This window comes from Chiloscyllium plagiosum, unplaced genomic scaffold (assembly GCF_037043375.1).
Source record: "Chiloscyllium plagiosum isolate Xiang-an unplaced genomic scaffold, Cpla_swu_hap1 HiC_scaffold_9, whole genome shotgun sequence".
Lineage (NCBI taxonomy): Eukaryota > Metazoa > Chordata > Chondrichthyes > Orectolobiformes > Hemiscylliidae > Chiloscyllium > Chiloscyllium plagiosum.
In genome coordinates, this window is record NW_028270147.1 from 79,578,290 (window position 1) to 79,591,857 (window position 13,568).

The 13,568-nt window shown below is 40.5% G+C and overlaps 2 protein-coding genes across 6 annotated transcripts in view; one reads left to right on the top strand and one right to left on the bottom strand.

Moving 5' to 3' along the window:
* ro60 (Ro60, Y RNA binding protein) overlaps positions 1-2,825 on the bottom strand; it is a 45,238-nt gene extending 42,413 nt beyond the window's left edge. The window contains exon 1 of one of the 4 annotated variants that reach the window (XM_043699809.2): positions 2,715-2,825. In XM_043699809.2, coding sequence (XP_043555744.1) covers positions 2,715-2,720 — 6 coding nt within the window. In that variant the 5' untranslated portion in view covers positions 2,721-2,825. Of the gene's footprint in view, positions 1-1,887; positions 1,938-2,206; positions 2,654-2,714 lie in introns of those variants that run through there. The other 3 variants (XM_043699811.2, XM_043699810.2, XM_043699813.2) reach the window with 3 other exon arrangements.
* Positions 2,826-7,251: 4,426 nt separating this feature from the next.
* Positions 7,252-13,568, top strand: part of uchl5 (ubiquitin carboxyl-terminal hydrolase L5) — a 44,925-nt gene continuing 38,608 nt past the window's right edge. The window contains exons 1-2 of one of the 2 annotated variants that reach the window (XM_043699817.2): positions 7,252-7,406; positions 11,912-11,975. In XM_043699817.2, the coding sequence (XP_043555752.1) occupies positions 7,331-7,406; positions 11,912-11,975 (140 nt within the window). In that variant the 5' untranslated portion in view covers positions 7,252-7,330. Of the gene's footprint in view, positions 7,407-7,462; positions 7,861-11,911; positions 11,976-13,568 lie in introns of those variants that run through there. The other variant, XM_043699818.2, reaches the window with a different exon arrangement.

Below are 13,568 nucleotides of genomic sequence, written 5' to 3' on the forward strand. Positions count from 1 at the left end.
ACAGAAAAATAAACAGAGCCAAATGACCTTTGGCTCGGCAGTCATTCTAAAAAGCATTAATTGCATCCCAACTGATCAGGCCAAGTTCTCATTGAAAGCTGACCTGACATTCAGGGCAGAAACAGACCAGCTAAGAACTGCACACTCAGACTAGACTTGATGACCCTTATGATGAAATATTTTCCTTTCCTAAAGGACATTAGTGTGCCAGATGGGTTTTTACAACAATTAAGAGTAGTTAAATGGTCACCATTATGCTGGAGGAGAAAGTGAGGTCTGCAGATGCTGGAGATCAGAGCTGAAAATGTGTTGCTGGAAAAGCGCAGCAGGTCAGGCAGCATCCAGGGAACAGGAGAATCGACGTTTCGGGCATAAGCGCTTGTGCCCGAAACGTCGATTCTCCTGTTCCCTGGATGCTGCCTGACCTGCTGCGCTTTTCCAGCAACACATTTTCAGCACCATTATGCTGGGCCTTTATTCCAGAAATTGTTTTTAATGAAATTCAAATTTTACCATCTGCTATGGTGGAATTCAAACTCATATCTTCAAAACTTTAGCCATGGGTTCTGAATTACTTGTCCAGTGACATTACCACTATATCGCAGCCTTCCTAAAGGAAACCCTGTATGAGGGCAATCTGAGAAATGTTTATTCAGAGGATGTTTTATGAATAACCATTCCCTTTACACAATGTTTGTTCAGTAAATGCATGCTGAAAATGTTTTGAGGATTGACTTTGTAAATATAAATGAAATGCTGGGAAACAAAAAAGATGTGAGGTAAATTGTTTTGATAGAAGTCATTAATTGTCAGATTATTTTACAAAAAGTGCTGTTCCAAGAAATAATTTTGACCTCAAAAAGAGATTTATGGTGTTGCAAGAATATGAAAATCAATTTTTGTTTTTTTTGGTAATTAAACATGTTGAGTGAATATAAAAGGATGATTGTATTTTAACACAAAGTACGTAAGTGTTTTATTTAAGGAAAAATGAATTGTTAATATCAAGCAACTAGGGTTAAAAGGGAAATGAGTGCAGGTGCTAATTGATTGATTAATTGTCTGGAGATACGTACATATGTATAGGGGAATAGTTGGGAGTGGGAAAAGGAGAACTGTAACACTGCAAGTTAGTAAAATTTTATGTCAAGGTGAAGTGCTGCCTTTCTGTTGCTAATTCAAGCTTGGATCTTGTTAACATAGATTTTCTATAAAATGTTAAAGTTTTTCATCTCAGATGGATGCAACAAAAATCATAATACGATTTCAAAAAAGAGCAGAACCATTATCCACACTACATTAGCAACAACTGTCACTCAATCAACAAGACAATAAAAATATTATCTAGTCATTAGCACATTGCTTGTTGTGGGAATTTGCTATATTAGCCCATTTCTTATATTATAGCAGTGACCACACAAAATATTCCATTGCCGTTCAGCAATTTGAGATGTGCAGTGGTTGAAAAAGACACTATATAATCGCAAGTCTCCAGAAGGTCTGGATTCGTTTGCCTCCCCAGATACTTGTCACATGGTGTCTCAACAGGTTGAGTAAAAAATCTATAATTGCAAGTCATTCTTTTTGTACCTGAAAATGTTTGTATTCAATAGAGTTGCATTAAGTTGTGAATGATTTCATGTGCACAATATTATGTTTTTCATAAAAAAGGAATCATTAAAAATGTGCAGTACCATAACAAAACCAAAAAAAGAATATTTTTTGAAAACTGGTGTAAATTTACATGGGCAAATCAATTGTAAATATTTGCCCCATGCTATTACAGATATGGTTATAAAATAAAGGTGAGTGGGAATTAAATCAGGCTTCTTTTGCATGCTGATTTCAACATTTTCCATTTCAATACATTAAAAAGAAAAATATTACCTCTAGGCAGCTTGCATTTCAAACACATACTCAGCTGTCAGAACCTTAAGCAAAACAAGTATCCTGATCATTCCTGGATGTCTCACAGTTAAGACTAAATGTCAAACTCAATTGGAGTGAGTATATCAAATTCCAAAAACAATATTCTAATACAAAACATTTCTATACTATACTGCAAGAATTCACCCCACGAACTTCACGATTCTACATATGGCAAGCTCACTCTTTTAGCCAATTACTATCCTCGTTCCAAAGACACTGGGATTCATGTACGATGCTTGCTGAGCATTTTTATATTATTTCGTACCAACCACTTAACTGTTCGTTGAAGATATTTTGAACGTCCTTGTACCTTTGGGGTTGAATTTCAAAGGCGTCGTAATTAATAAAAACGAAGACTATACTTGAAAACAATTCTAATGCGCGTCAAGTCGGCAGATCTGTGGCTCTCACATACTAAACGGTCCAAATTTCTGATCTCCACGGCTAGCGTGCAGTGGGGTGGCAGTAGCCAGTTACATTGAAAAGGTAGGGAGCGGTTGCTGAGACTCCTTTATCATAACAAAAGTTTCAAGGCTCAAGTGCCACTATTAGCGTCTATAATGAATGGTGTATCATATTATAGGGCGCCTGTGTAAAAGACGACAGGAAACGTGAACATCTTTCAGCCCCTCAGTCATTAGAGGCCTGCCTTATCCCAGTCAGCAGCGAATGAATCACGACAACCCCTTTCGGTTATCTGGTCCTGGGTGGGGGCACTTTAAATCCCGGGTAAGCGGCGAGACCAAATATTAACCAGTGACACCGGTAAACTAAAGTGAGATTACCTCCATACTGCGATCCCTACCGTTGGGATGTGTCGGATAACGGCATACACTCAACGGAAGGTGTACCCCCTTAACCTCTGTCTGTACACCACTCTCTCGTTACCACAGCAACATCCGGGCTTCCACTCGCGGTGACGTCACTGCCAACCAATCAGATCCTCCGGCCGCAGCGCCACCACTGGCCGAAGCGAGAACTGACCTCATCTTCCTCTCTTCATCCCTGGCCCCACAGGTAACAACTCACAGTGGCCAGAGGGGAAAGAAAAGACCATTGCCCCCTTTTCTCACCTCCGCCTTATATTTCTTATCCTTTCAACCAGAAGGACTTTATTTTCTTCTCGACCATCCCAGTCCTGGATTCCAAAAGAATCTGAGGTTAGCAGGCCTGCAAGTCCCTCAGTCATGACCAACCAAAGACAGTAATTTACAGGTCCAGGATGGGTTTGGAAGTACTGGAGGTATGTTTATGGCTCACAAACGAAATCAGAAATATCTGGAAAAGCTCAGTAGATCTGGCAACATCTGTGGAGAGAACTCCAAATTAACCTTTTAGGTCCAGTGACACTTCCTCAGACTCTGGCTGCCTGCCTTTCTCTTACCGTATTGGGTACGTCCCACTCATCTTGTAGAGGGAGCAGGTGACAATCATCGATAACCATGATGCTTCCACAACTGCTAGGCTCACCTGAGAGATCGAGGTATGAAAAGCTTCCCTGACTCCAAAACAGTATTGATTGTTAATTTACTGTAAACAGTACTTTAAAGATTTTAGATTAATTGGAAATTTTCCTCATTTTCTTAATTGTTCTCTTAAACTAATATTCACATTTATTTTTGTTTGACTTCCAACAACCATGATCATCTTTCTGTACAGCTTTCAAGGCCTTAATTGCCTTTGCACCATCTATAACTTATCTCAGATTTTCTGGCATTGTTTTGTACCATATTCAGTTAAATGCTACCTCCTTATTCTCACCACTCATATGGCATTAACCCCTTGTTTTCAGTGTCTGGAACAGACCTGTGTTGATTTCTGGAGCCAAGTGATTCTGATAGAATCAAACTAATATTGGCAAGGAAGTTGTCAATGATTTGTCATTACATTCTAGGAGAATAGTTACCTTTTTCATTATTGAGGCTGTTTGAGCTATACTGATTCTTAGAATCATAGACTGATACCACCCAGAAGGAACCATTCAGGCAATTGTGGCAGTGTTGATTCTTTTGTGGATATATCCAAATATGATTACACTTGTTTTCCTTTTATGAGTAAGAAATGCAAGGAATTTTCAATACTGTTGAGTGATTGTGTCATTCCTGCATTGGAATATCTTGGCTGAAGTGCTGGCTTTGACACTTGCAGATTTTATTACGATACCCAAATATTGTCAGTCTATAGCCTCCACTTTGTCAAATATACACATTTGGTTCTTAATTTTATATGGTGTGAACCACATAGGCTGAATATTTGCATCTATGATGGTTTTATGTATATATGTAATTGCAAGTCTGCTGGAAGCATAGTGATGCAGGGTCTTTTCCATGTAAGAACAAATCCTATCCCTAAATGTTGCAAGTCTACATTTTTTTCTTTTATAATGCCAACTCTGAAAAGTGAAAATTCTTCTGTTCTGCCAAATTATAAATCTGAAAACATCATTCTTTATTTCTGCCTCTGAATCAATCAGTCACTACTCTATGACATCAGCTGCTTTAAACTGGCTTCTCTGTTTTAGCATAGCCCATAATGCATTGGAATAAAAACAATCTACTGTGAATGTTGAAAGTCTGAAACAAATACAGAGAATGCTGGAGAGACTCAGTTCTGAAGAAGAGTCATTAAATGTGAACATAAATTCTGCCTTCTCTCTTCACAGCTGCCAGACCTGCTGACTTCCTCTAGCTGTGCTGGTTTCAGTGCACTGGACCTGCCTCTCTCTCCTGATGTCCAAATTAAATACTTGAAAGCCACCATAATCTATTTTCAAGATGGTAAGGCATCAGTTTAGCTAAGCAAGATACCGTGCTAATTAACTGAGAGTTAAAGCAATTGGTGAACTCTGAAGCAAGATAACTGCAATAATCCTTTTAATTCACACGACTTTTCTTCTGCTAACACAAACTTGTTTTATGATAAACCTTTATATGCAAAAAAGGTTGTCACCTCTAAGAAAATTTAAACCTTATCATGTCTTGCTATCCAGGTATCTTAATGTTACATCTCCATTTATATCCTATGTCCTCAACCCCTCTTTATCCCCATTGAATTAGTACATATATAATTATTTATTATTACCATGTTAGATATTCTCTGCTGTTCCTCTTCTTGTAGTAAATGGTCTCATGTTCAAATTCTTGTCAATTTGCAGATTAGCTTGTGATGAGCCTGGAACAATAGCCCCTCATATTGCTGATAGAACTTGCTGACCGGTCTTTGCATGATGTCAGCTTCTTCTTTAAGTCTAACCACCGCTGTAATTCATTGGTTAAGTAAATGTACAGAACAACAGTGATGATCATATTTCCTCTGTAATACTTAACTACAGTAATGATATAAAAATAGACACACCATTTTAGATTAGATTACTTACAATGTGGAAACAGGCCCTTCGGCCCAACAAGTCCACACCGACCCGCCGAAGCGCAACCCACCCAGACCCATTCCCCTACATTTACCCCATCACCTGACACTACGGGCAATTTAGCATGGCCAATTCACCTAATCTGCGCATTTTTGGACTGTGGGAGGAAACCGGAGCACCCGGAGGAAACCCACGCAGACACCATATTCCATCACAAAAATCCACCAGTTTAAATTGTTAGTGACTCTCACTGAGTTCAAATTAATAGGATGATTACAGCAGCCAAACGTCTGAGCAATAACTAGAATGCAAAGTTATCTTTGTTTTCAAGAGTTGGCTTAGATGTTCTCCTCATCAAAAATCTGGTCTAAGGCTATGAAACCAGCTGTTCTGTGAATGCAGCTCCTTGAGCTCCATATTTAGCTCATTAATGGCATTTTTAAAAAAGTATTACATCAAGATTCTCCCTCTGGTGACTGTGCCTGAAAACCCAAAATGTGACAGAGGAAGTTAATAAATAGTAGTTCTGAGGAAGTGTCACTGGATTTGAAACGTTACGCCTGCTTTCTCTGCACAGATGCTCCCATGCCTGCTGAGTTCTCCACAAATATCGGGGTTGTTCTCAGAGAGTAGAAACAAAGAGAGTAGTAGCAAAGAGCAACATAGCAATGTCTTTATCAACAGAAGAGGTATCCAAAGATGTCCAGAAGATACCCAAGTTCATAATATTTTTCCATTGGTTCACCGGAAGGATGTTATGAAACTTTAAAGGGTTCAGAAAAAAGTTACAAGGATGTTGCCAGGGTTGGAATGTTTGTGCAATCGGGAGAGGCTGAAAAGACTAGAGGCTGAGGGGGTGACCATATAAAAGTTTATAAAATAATGAGGGACGTGCATAGGGTGAATAGACAACCTGTTTTCCCTGGGGTGGGGGAATCCAAAACTAGAGGGTGTTGGTTTAAAGTGAGAGGAGAAAGATTTCAAAGGGACCTAAGGGGCAACGTTTTCACAAAGAGGGTGGTGCATGTATGGAATGAGCTGCCAGAGGAAGTGGTGGAGGCCAGTACAATTACAACATTTAAAAGGCATCTGGATGAGTATATGAACAGGAAGGGTTTGGAGCAATATGGGCAAAATGCTGGCAAATGGGACTAGATTAATTTAAGATATCTGGTCGGCATGGATGATTTGAACTGTAGGGTCTATTTCCATGTTGTATGACTCTATGACTTCCATATTGAAAATATCCACCAACTAAAACTGGTCTCCTCAGATATAGGTAGTTCTCTTATAACACCATAGTTTGGTTGCTGTGAGATCTTGCTTTATGAGGAAATTGTGCAATACCGGCACCATTTAAACTATTGGGGCCGGAATAATGTTCTAGTCAATACAGCTATGGAAAGTTTGTATTTTACAAATATCAGTCCAAATCAGGCAATCATTTTAAAGCTAATTGGTGTTGTAGAAATACGTGCTTTGGGGAATTGCCTGTACTTTCTCCCTATCACCGGTCCAACTGATAACAAAATAGAACACAGTGTTCAAAGAAAATCAAATACACTTTTTCTTTGGTAATGTCCAGGTTGTTTTGCAGTCATGCCTAGGAGGGAAGTGTTTCATTCAATCTCGGAGAGTTGACAATGATAGGATGAAGTTAACTAGTCACCTGAAAGCTAGTGCTTCCAAATAAACCTGTTGGACTATAACCTGGTGTTGTGTGATTTTTAACTTTGTCCACCCCAGTCCAACTCCCACACCTCCACATCAATGATAGGGTGAGATAGGATGCTACGAGACCTTCAGTATCCCTGCTGTCAATCTCCTCCTGCCATGGTCCAGCTTGCTGTCGGTTGTCGTGGAAACCAGCGGCGCGCTTGCGTGGACGATGGGTAGGCGTGGCCGAGGCGGGTTGGGGTTGAGGTTGGTGGGGGGGGGTGGCCGGGGCGCGGGGTGTGCCGGGAAGGCTGTGTTGGCCTCCTGTACTCCGGGAGTTTACCAGCCCAGTGCGAATCGCAGGCGCATGCTGCAGAAATGGCGGGCAGTGCCGGGGAATGGTGCCTGATGGAAAGTGATCCCGGAGTTTTCACAGAGCTAATCAAGGGTTTCGGTACGGCCGTAAACACTCCTGTGCTCTTCGCGTGGTTTAGCGGTAGCGGCCGATAGGGATGGAGCTGGAGGGCGAGTGGCCAAGATGACACTGAGAGAGGGAGAGCGAGCGAGCTGCTGCCTCTGGCCTGCTTGCTGCAGCCTGGAGCTGACTGCAGGTCCACTCATTGCTGTCTCGAAGGAGCAGGAAGCATTACTTGAGCATAACTGCACCAGCGGAGTGATCGTACTGATTTTGTTTTTTTCTTTCCTCCCGGGCAGTTGTTGTTTCCTTTTGGTCATTTGTCTGGCTTTCGTTGCAGTTTTGCTCGCACTGGAGCGTGTCAAGTTAGGCCCAATCTTTGAGCTTCCTCTCCAGCGAGCTTGGGAGAGAGTTGATAGTTTTGTTTGGCAGTGCAACAGAATTTAAATGTTGCCAGTACTCACCTCGCGACACGATTTCAAGGCCGCAAAAGGTGAGGCGAAGTTTGAAAGATATTACGTCTCGTTTGTAATAACTTTGCTTGCTTTGCCCTAACCAGCCCACTAATGCTCAGATTGGGTTCCGTCAGGGCCACTCAACTCCTGACCTTAGTGCAGCCTTGGTTCAAACAAGGACAAAAGAACGGAATCCCAGAGGTGAGATGAAATACCTACTGCAGTAGGTATCAAGGCTGCATTTAACTGACTATGGTGTTGAGGAGCCTGAACAAAACTGGAGTAAATAGGAACACTTCCCTGGTTGGAGTCATACGTAGCACAAAGTGTTACTTGGAGGTCAGTTGGTGTCTCAGTTCTGTAACATCTGTGCAGGAGTTTGTCAGGCTAGTGTCTTAGATCCAACTGTCTTAAACATCTTCATTGATAACCTTCCATCAAAAGGTCGAAGTAGGGAATCTGATGAGTCATACTGAAACAGACTATGTTCAAATGCAAGAAGACCTGGACAATATCCAGATTTGGACTGAAAGTGACATGTAACACACAAATGTGAAAATAGAATTAACTATCTTACTGTCTGTTACCATCACTGAATCCCCAGTTCCAATATTTTGGGAGTCACCATTGACCAGAAAATGAACTGGATAATAGCAGACCAGAGATTAGGAATACTGCAGTGAGTGCCTCACCTCTTGGTTCCCCAAAGCTTGTCCACATTTAGAGGGCATGAGTCAGAAGTGCGATGGAATACTCTTGGACGAGTTCCAACAACACTCAAGAAGTTTGAAACCATCCATGATGTTGTGGCCCACTTGATTGGTACCACACCTTTAAACATCTACCACTACTGACGCTTTGTTGAAAGAGTAAAGCTATCAACTCGATTTAGTTCTTGATCCATCTGGGGTATCCTCTCTCTCCAATAGTATAATGTTTGCATTTGTCAGTATAGTTTTTTTTCCCTTCTCTATCCTTTCTGAATGATTTGTCTCCTTGAATATTTAATACCCAGTACTGCTCTTTTTTTGAGTCAAGTTTCTGTCATTGTTCAAGCACATTTCCAGGACTCAGTGTCTCACTGTTCTTTCATTAGGTCAAAATTGTTGAACTCACTCCCTAAGTACACTGATGGTTCAAAAAAATCTGAATGCCAGATTCTCAAGAGCAATTAGAAATGTGTAATAAATGCTGGTTTTGCTATCAGTACCAGTGAATAAATTTAAAAGGTTATAATGAAGCAAATTAATTTTTTTTCATTTTCATACTGTTAAGTAGAAGGTACTTATTAATGACTTGGGGTCGGTTAGCTCAGTTGGCTCAGCGGTCCAGAATAATACCAACAGCATTGTATTGATTTCTGTTCTGACTGGGGTAGACTTGGGACCTATCTACTTTTCCTACCCTGAGAATGAAAGAAGATGGCAAGCCACCACTGACAAAAAACTGCCAAAAGAAGCAAGTTGGGTTGAAGCTGACAAAGAGCCAAAGATCTAGGGCAGAGTACTCAAATGGAAGGTATTGCTTAATTGTGTAATTGATGCAATGAACATGATGGCCTTAAATGTCAAATGGACTGCGTTCACAGAGGCATGACATACAAACCTCCAGATAGAGGAGATAAAATACGGAGAGCAAATGTTAACGTCATCATGATGGCTATGTATAGACTCTTGGTGTGCAAACCATCAAATAGCGCAACATGCTGAGGTTCTACCTGTTCCGAATATTGTGAACAATGGGTTTGTCCACATTGAGCTGGAATGCTCCAAATAGTTACATCTCACCACACTCTGTCCCTCTTGGAAATATTTGTACAGAACAATACCTTTTAACTACAGCTTTCTTAAGTAGTGGTTAACGTGAAACATCCTAGAGACCCTGCAATAAAAGGAAAGGACTGATCCTGTCAGTTGGTTCCCATTAGAATGCTACATTACAAATAAGCCCCAAGATGCAGCTTAACTAGTAGTGAGAAATGTCTTTCCAGTCATAATCTTCCTATCTGCACAGAGTCATACACTTTCTCACACTGCTGTTGATGTGTCTGTGGTGGGGGAAGAGACTGTTGGGGTACCTCCTTTTGGACTGTGCCTTTGTAAAGAGGTTCTTGAGAGATTAAATAGTTCATTTGCGGTTCATCATTCACAGCTCTATGATGCAGTGTGCTGGGCAGCTCTCGGATGCACATCAAACCAACATAACCAACTTGAACACAACCTGTTCAAGGTCCATCAACTCAATGAATGACATTTTTATACAAAGAGTTGTCCTGGACCCAGTGTTACAGACAGAGATACATTCCAAGGTCCAGGACTGTGTGCTAACTTGCGCACTAAAATTTGAGGCAGCTGCCCCAAGCATGATGGGGTAATATCTCCATGGGCAGCACGGTGGCACAGTGGTTAGCACTGTTGCCTCACAGCGCCAGAGACCTGGGTTCAATTCCCACCTCAGGCGACTGACTGTGTGGAGTTTGCACATTCTCCCCGTGTCTGTGTGGGTTTCCTCCCATAGTCTCAAAATGTGCAGGTTAGGTGAATTGGCCATGCTAAATTGCCCGTAGCATTAGGTGAAGGGATAAATGTAGGGAAATGGGTCTGGGTGGGTTGCGCTTCGGTGGGTGGGTGTGGACTTGTTGGGCCGAAGGGCCTGTTTCCATACTAAGTAATCTAATCTAATCTTAAAAAGTAATCGAATCTAAAAATCGCCTAATGCCTTTCAGCCGGAGTATGCTGAGAGGCTGGAACCTGTGTAGAACTCCCTTTGCCTTTATGCATGATGAGGAATATAGATTCTGAGCATGGAGAATAGTGAAATTGCATTGAGATGCCTCAGCATAGGACATGGTGCAGAGAGAAAAGAATATTTCTATTGCACTTCCTATAATTTTCAATTTGAAAGTTCATCCAAAACATCATGTCTGCTTTCTTTCCACAGATGCTGCCAGACGTGCTGAGTTTCTCCAGCAATTTGTGTCACGTGATTAGGTTAGACCAACATAACACATTTATATAATTTGGAGGAAATGGTATTGAAAGTCCTTGAGAGAGAATAAAATTCAGGTGTTTTTGAACACAGATAATTGAGATTTACAACAAAAAATGAAGAAGTGGTGCATTTGGCTCTTCAAGACTGCCCACAAGGACATGTGATTCAACAGCCAGTGCTCTGCTTCATCTGAAACATCCTGAACAAACCCTACTATCCCTTAATCCCCCTACCAACCAAAAACCTATAAGTCTTTGATTTGGACGTAATTAATGGTTAAGCATCAATAGCTCTCTGAGAGAGAAAATTCTAAAGATTCACAACCTTTTGAGTGAAGAAATGTCTCTGTATCTCTGTCCTAAATGACCAATCTCTTGTTCAGAGACGTGGCTATAAATTTTAGATCTCCCAGCCAAGGGAAATAGTTTCTCGGCATGTTGAATTGGACTTTAATTTGCAGGCATCTGTGAGAACAAACTCAACATTTAGACAAAGATTCAAAAACAAACTTGAACTGAAAAACGTTCAGTCTGTATTAAAAAAAAAGCACCGCATGCAGCTTTTTTTGGCTAAAAAAACATGAGAGGGAGAAACCAAAGGATCCCAAGCTTTCCACGTTTTTCGTGCCTATACAAAGGAAAGTATAACATTTATATACTTTAAAATATACTGAGAAGTGACAAATTATCATGAAATGTTTGTCATTTGTAACACTGAACTTTGCCTGACTAGTTTTCCAAAACATCACATCATTCCATAACTTTGTTTCTGTGCACTGATATTTTATTTATGCTAAAATCTCAGTTCCAAATAAATAAGGAGCTGTTACAAGGTTAGAGATTATGTATGCATTCAGCTTGTGTCATGTTTACTATCTCGGACCTATTGCCACAGTCCATTTTAACTTATTGATCTATAACTTGAGAGTTGGCCAAATTTTTTCCCATCATGCAATGTTAAATGTTCCCCACAATACCACAGGCATCCACCCTCCCAAGGTGATCTAATTAAAACAATTAGTTGGCACTGCATAAGACAAATCTTAGAAATATGCAAGAAATTGGACTAGTATTTAACAGCACTGCTGTTGTTTTTCAGGGTGCAAAGGTGTTCAGGTAGAAGAAATATGGAGCCTAGAGCCAGAACACTTTGACAAGTTAAAGTAAGTAACCAGGCCTAAGTAAAACACAGCTTGAAAAACTGTTATTTTTGTTTCAGTTCTGTTTTATCTAGACATACAGTAAAGAAATCAGCACATTGGTTAAGGGAAGATCACTATGGTAAACATCTATTGGATAGCAACAGACTTCAAGAGGATGTGGACAGAGTGGGGAAATCGCATACAGGTGAAGATGCTGTATGACACAAGTGCACATTGATATGCTTTGGTAAGAAGAATGAGGAGAGGCAAGAAATATTCAGAAGTACAATTTTAATAGGAGTTAAGAAACAGTGATTTGAGGGTGAACATGCACTCATTTTTAAGAAGGACAAGTTGAGAAGGTTCATTAAAGAAGACTTTATTAAAAAGAATAGACTTCACGAGCCATGGAGCTATGTTAACGCTGTATGACACACCAGGTATATCTCAGCCGAAGTTTTGTGTCCGATCTGGCAACTACATTATAGGAGAGATGCCAAAATCTTGGAAAGGGTGTGGGTAAGATTGAACTAGAGTGGCACCAAAGGTGAGGAATTTTAGGCACGTAGAAAAACAAAGAAGTTGGGTTTGTTCTTTTTAGAGCACAAAAGATTAAGGAGTGGTTTAATCAAGGTCTTCAAAATCAGGAAGTGTTTTGACAGGGTAAATGAGGAGCAACTGTTTGAAGCGGCAAAAGCATCAGTATGGGGAAGGGGTGGGAGAAAGGGATGAGTTGGCAAGCTTTTTCAATGACAAAGCTGAATAACCAACTTCAGAGGGTATCACTATATTACAAGCTACAGGAATAAAACCTTTGCTGTACTTGTCAGTATGGATATTCTGATATTTCGTTTGTAGTTCCTCATGAATAATTTTTCCAACTCCTCAATTACTAGGCATTGAAGGTTTTAATAATTTTTGTTTAAAATGTACGTATGTATGTATGAGTGTGAAACTGAATAATCTGATAATGGATTATCCTGGAAATATGAATAAGGTAATCTTATTAGATTTCTCTTAGACTTTCCTATTTCTAATGTCTCGTTTGGCATTTGTCAGATTCCACAATGCTGTGTTGTTGTTTTTTGGGGCTTTAGTAGTAGTTGAAAGGAAAAAAACCATGGTTCTATTTGGAGAGCTTTGCTGTTTGTGGAGATTAGTTATGGAGTTTCTAAAGTATAATGCATTACACATTGGAAAATGGTTTGCAAAATTTTAGTCAAGCCTCTTGGCTATGCTGTTATTTGTTGTATCATGTTTGATCTCCACAATGGGGTGGCTCAGTGGTTAGCACTGCTGCCTCACAGCGCCGGGGACCCGGATTCAATTGCAACCTCGGGCGACTATGTGTGTGGAGTTTGCACGTTCTCCCAGTGTCCGCATGGGTTTCCTCCCACAATCCAAAGATGTGCAGGTTAGGTGAATTGCCCATTGTATTCAGGGATGAGTAGGTTAGATGCATTAGTCAGGGGTAAATGTAAGTAATAGGGTAGCGGAATGGATCTGGGTGGGTCTGTGTGGACTTCTTGGGCAGTTGGCCTGTTTCCACACTGTTAGGATTCTATGATTAATTGTAATTTTGCAAATGATAAAACCCCTGAATAAGAGACAATT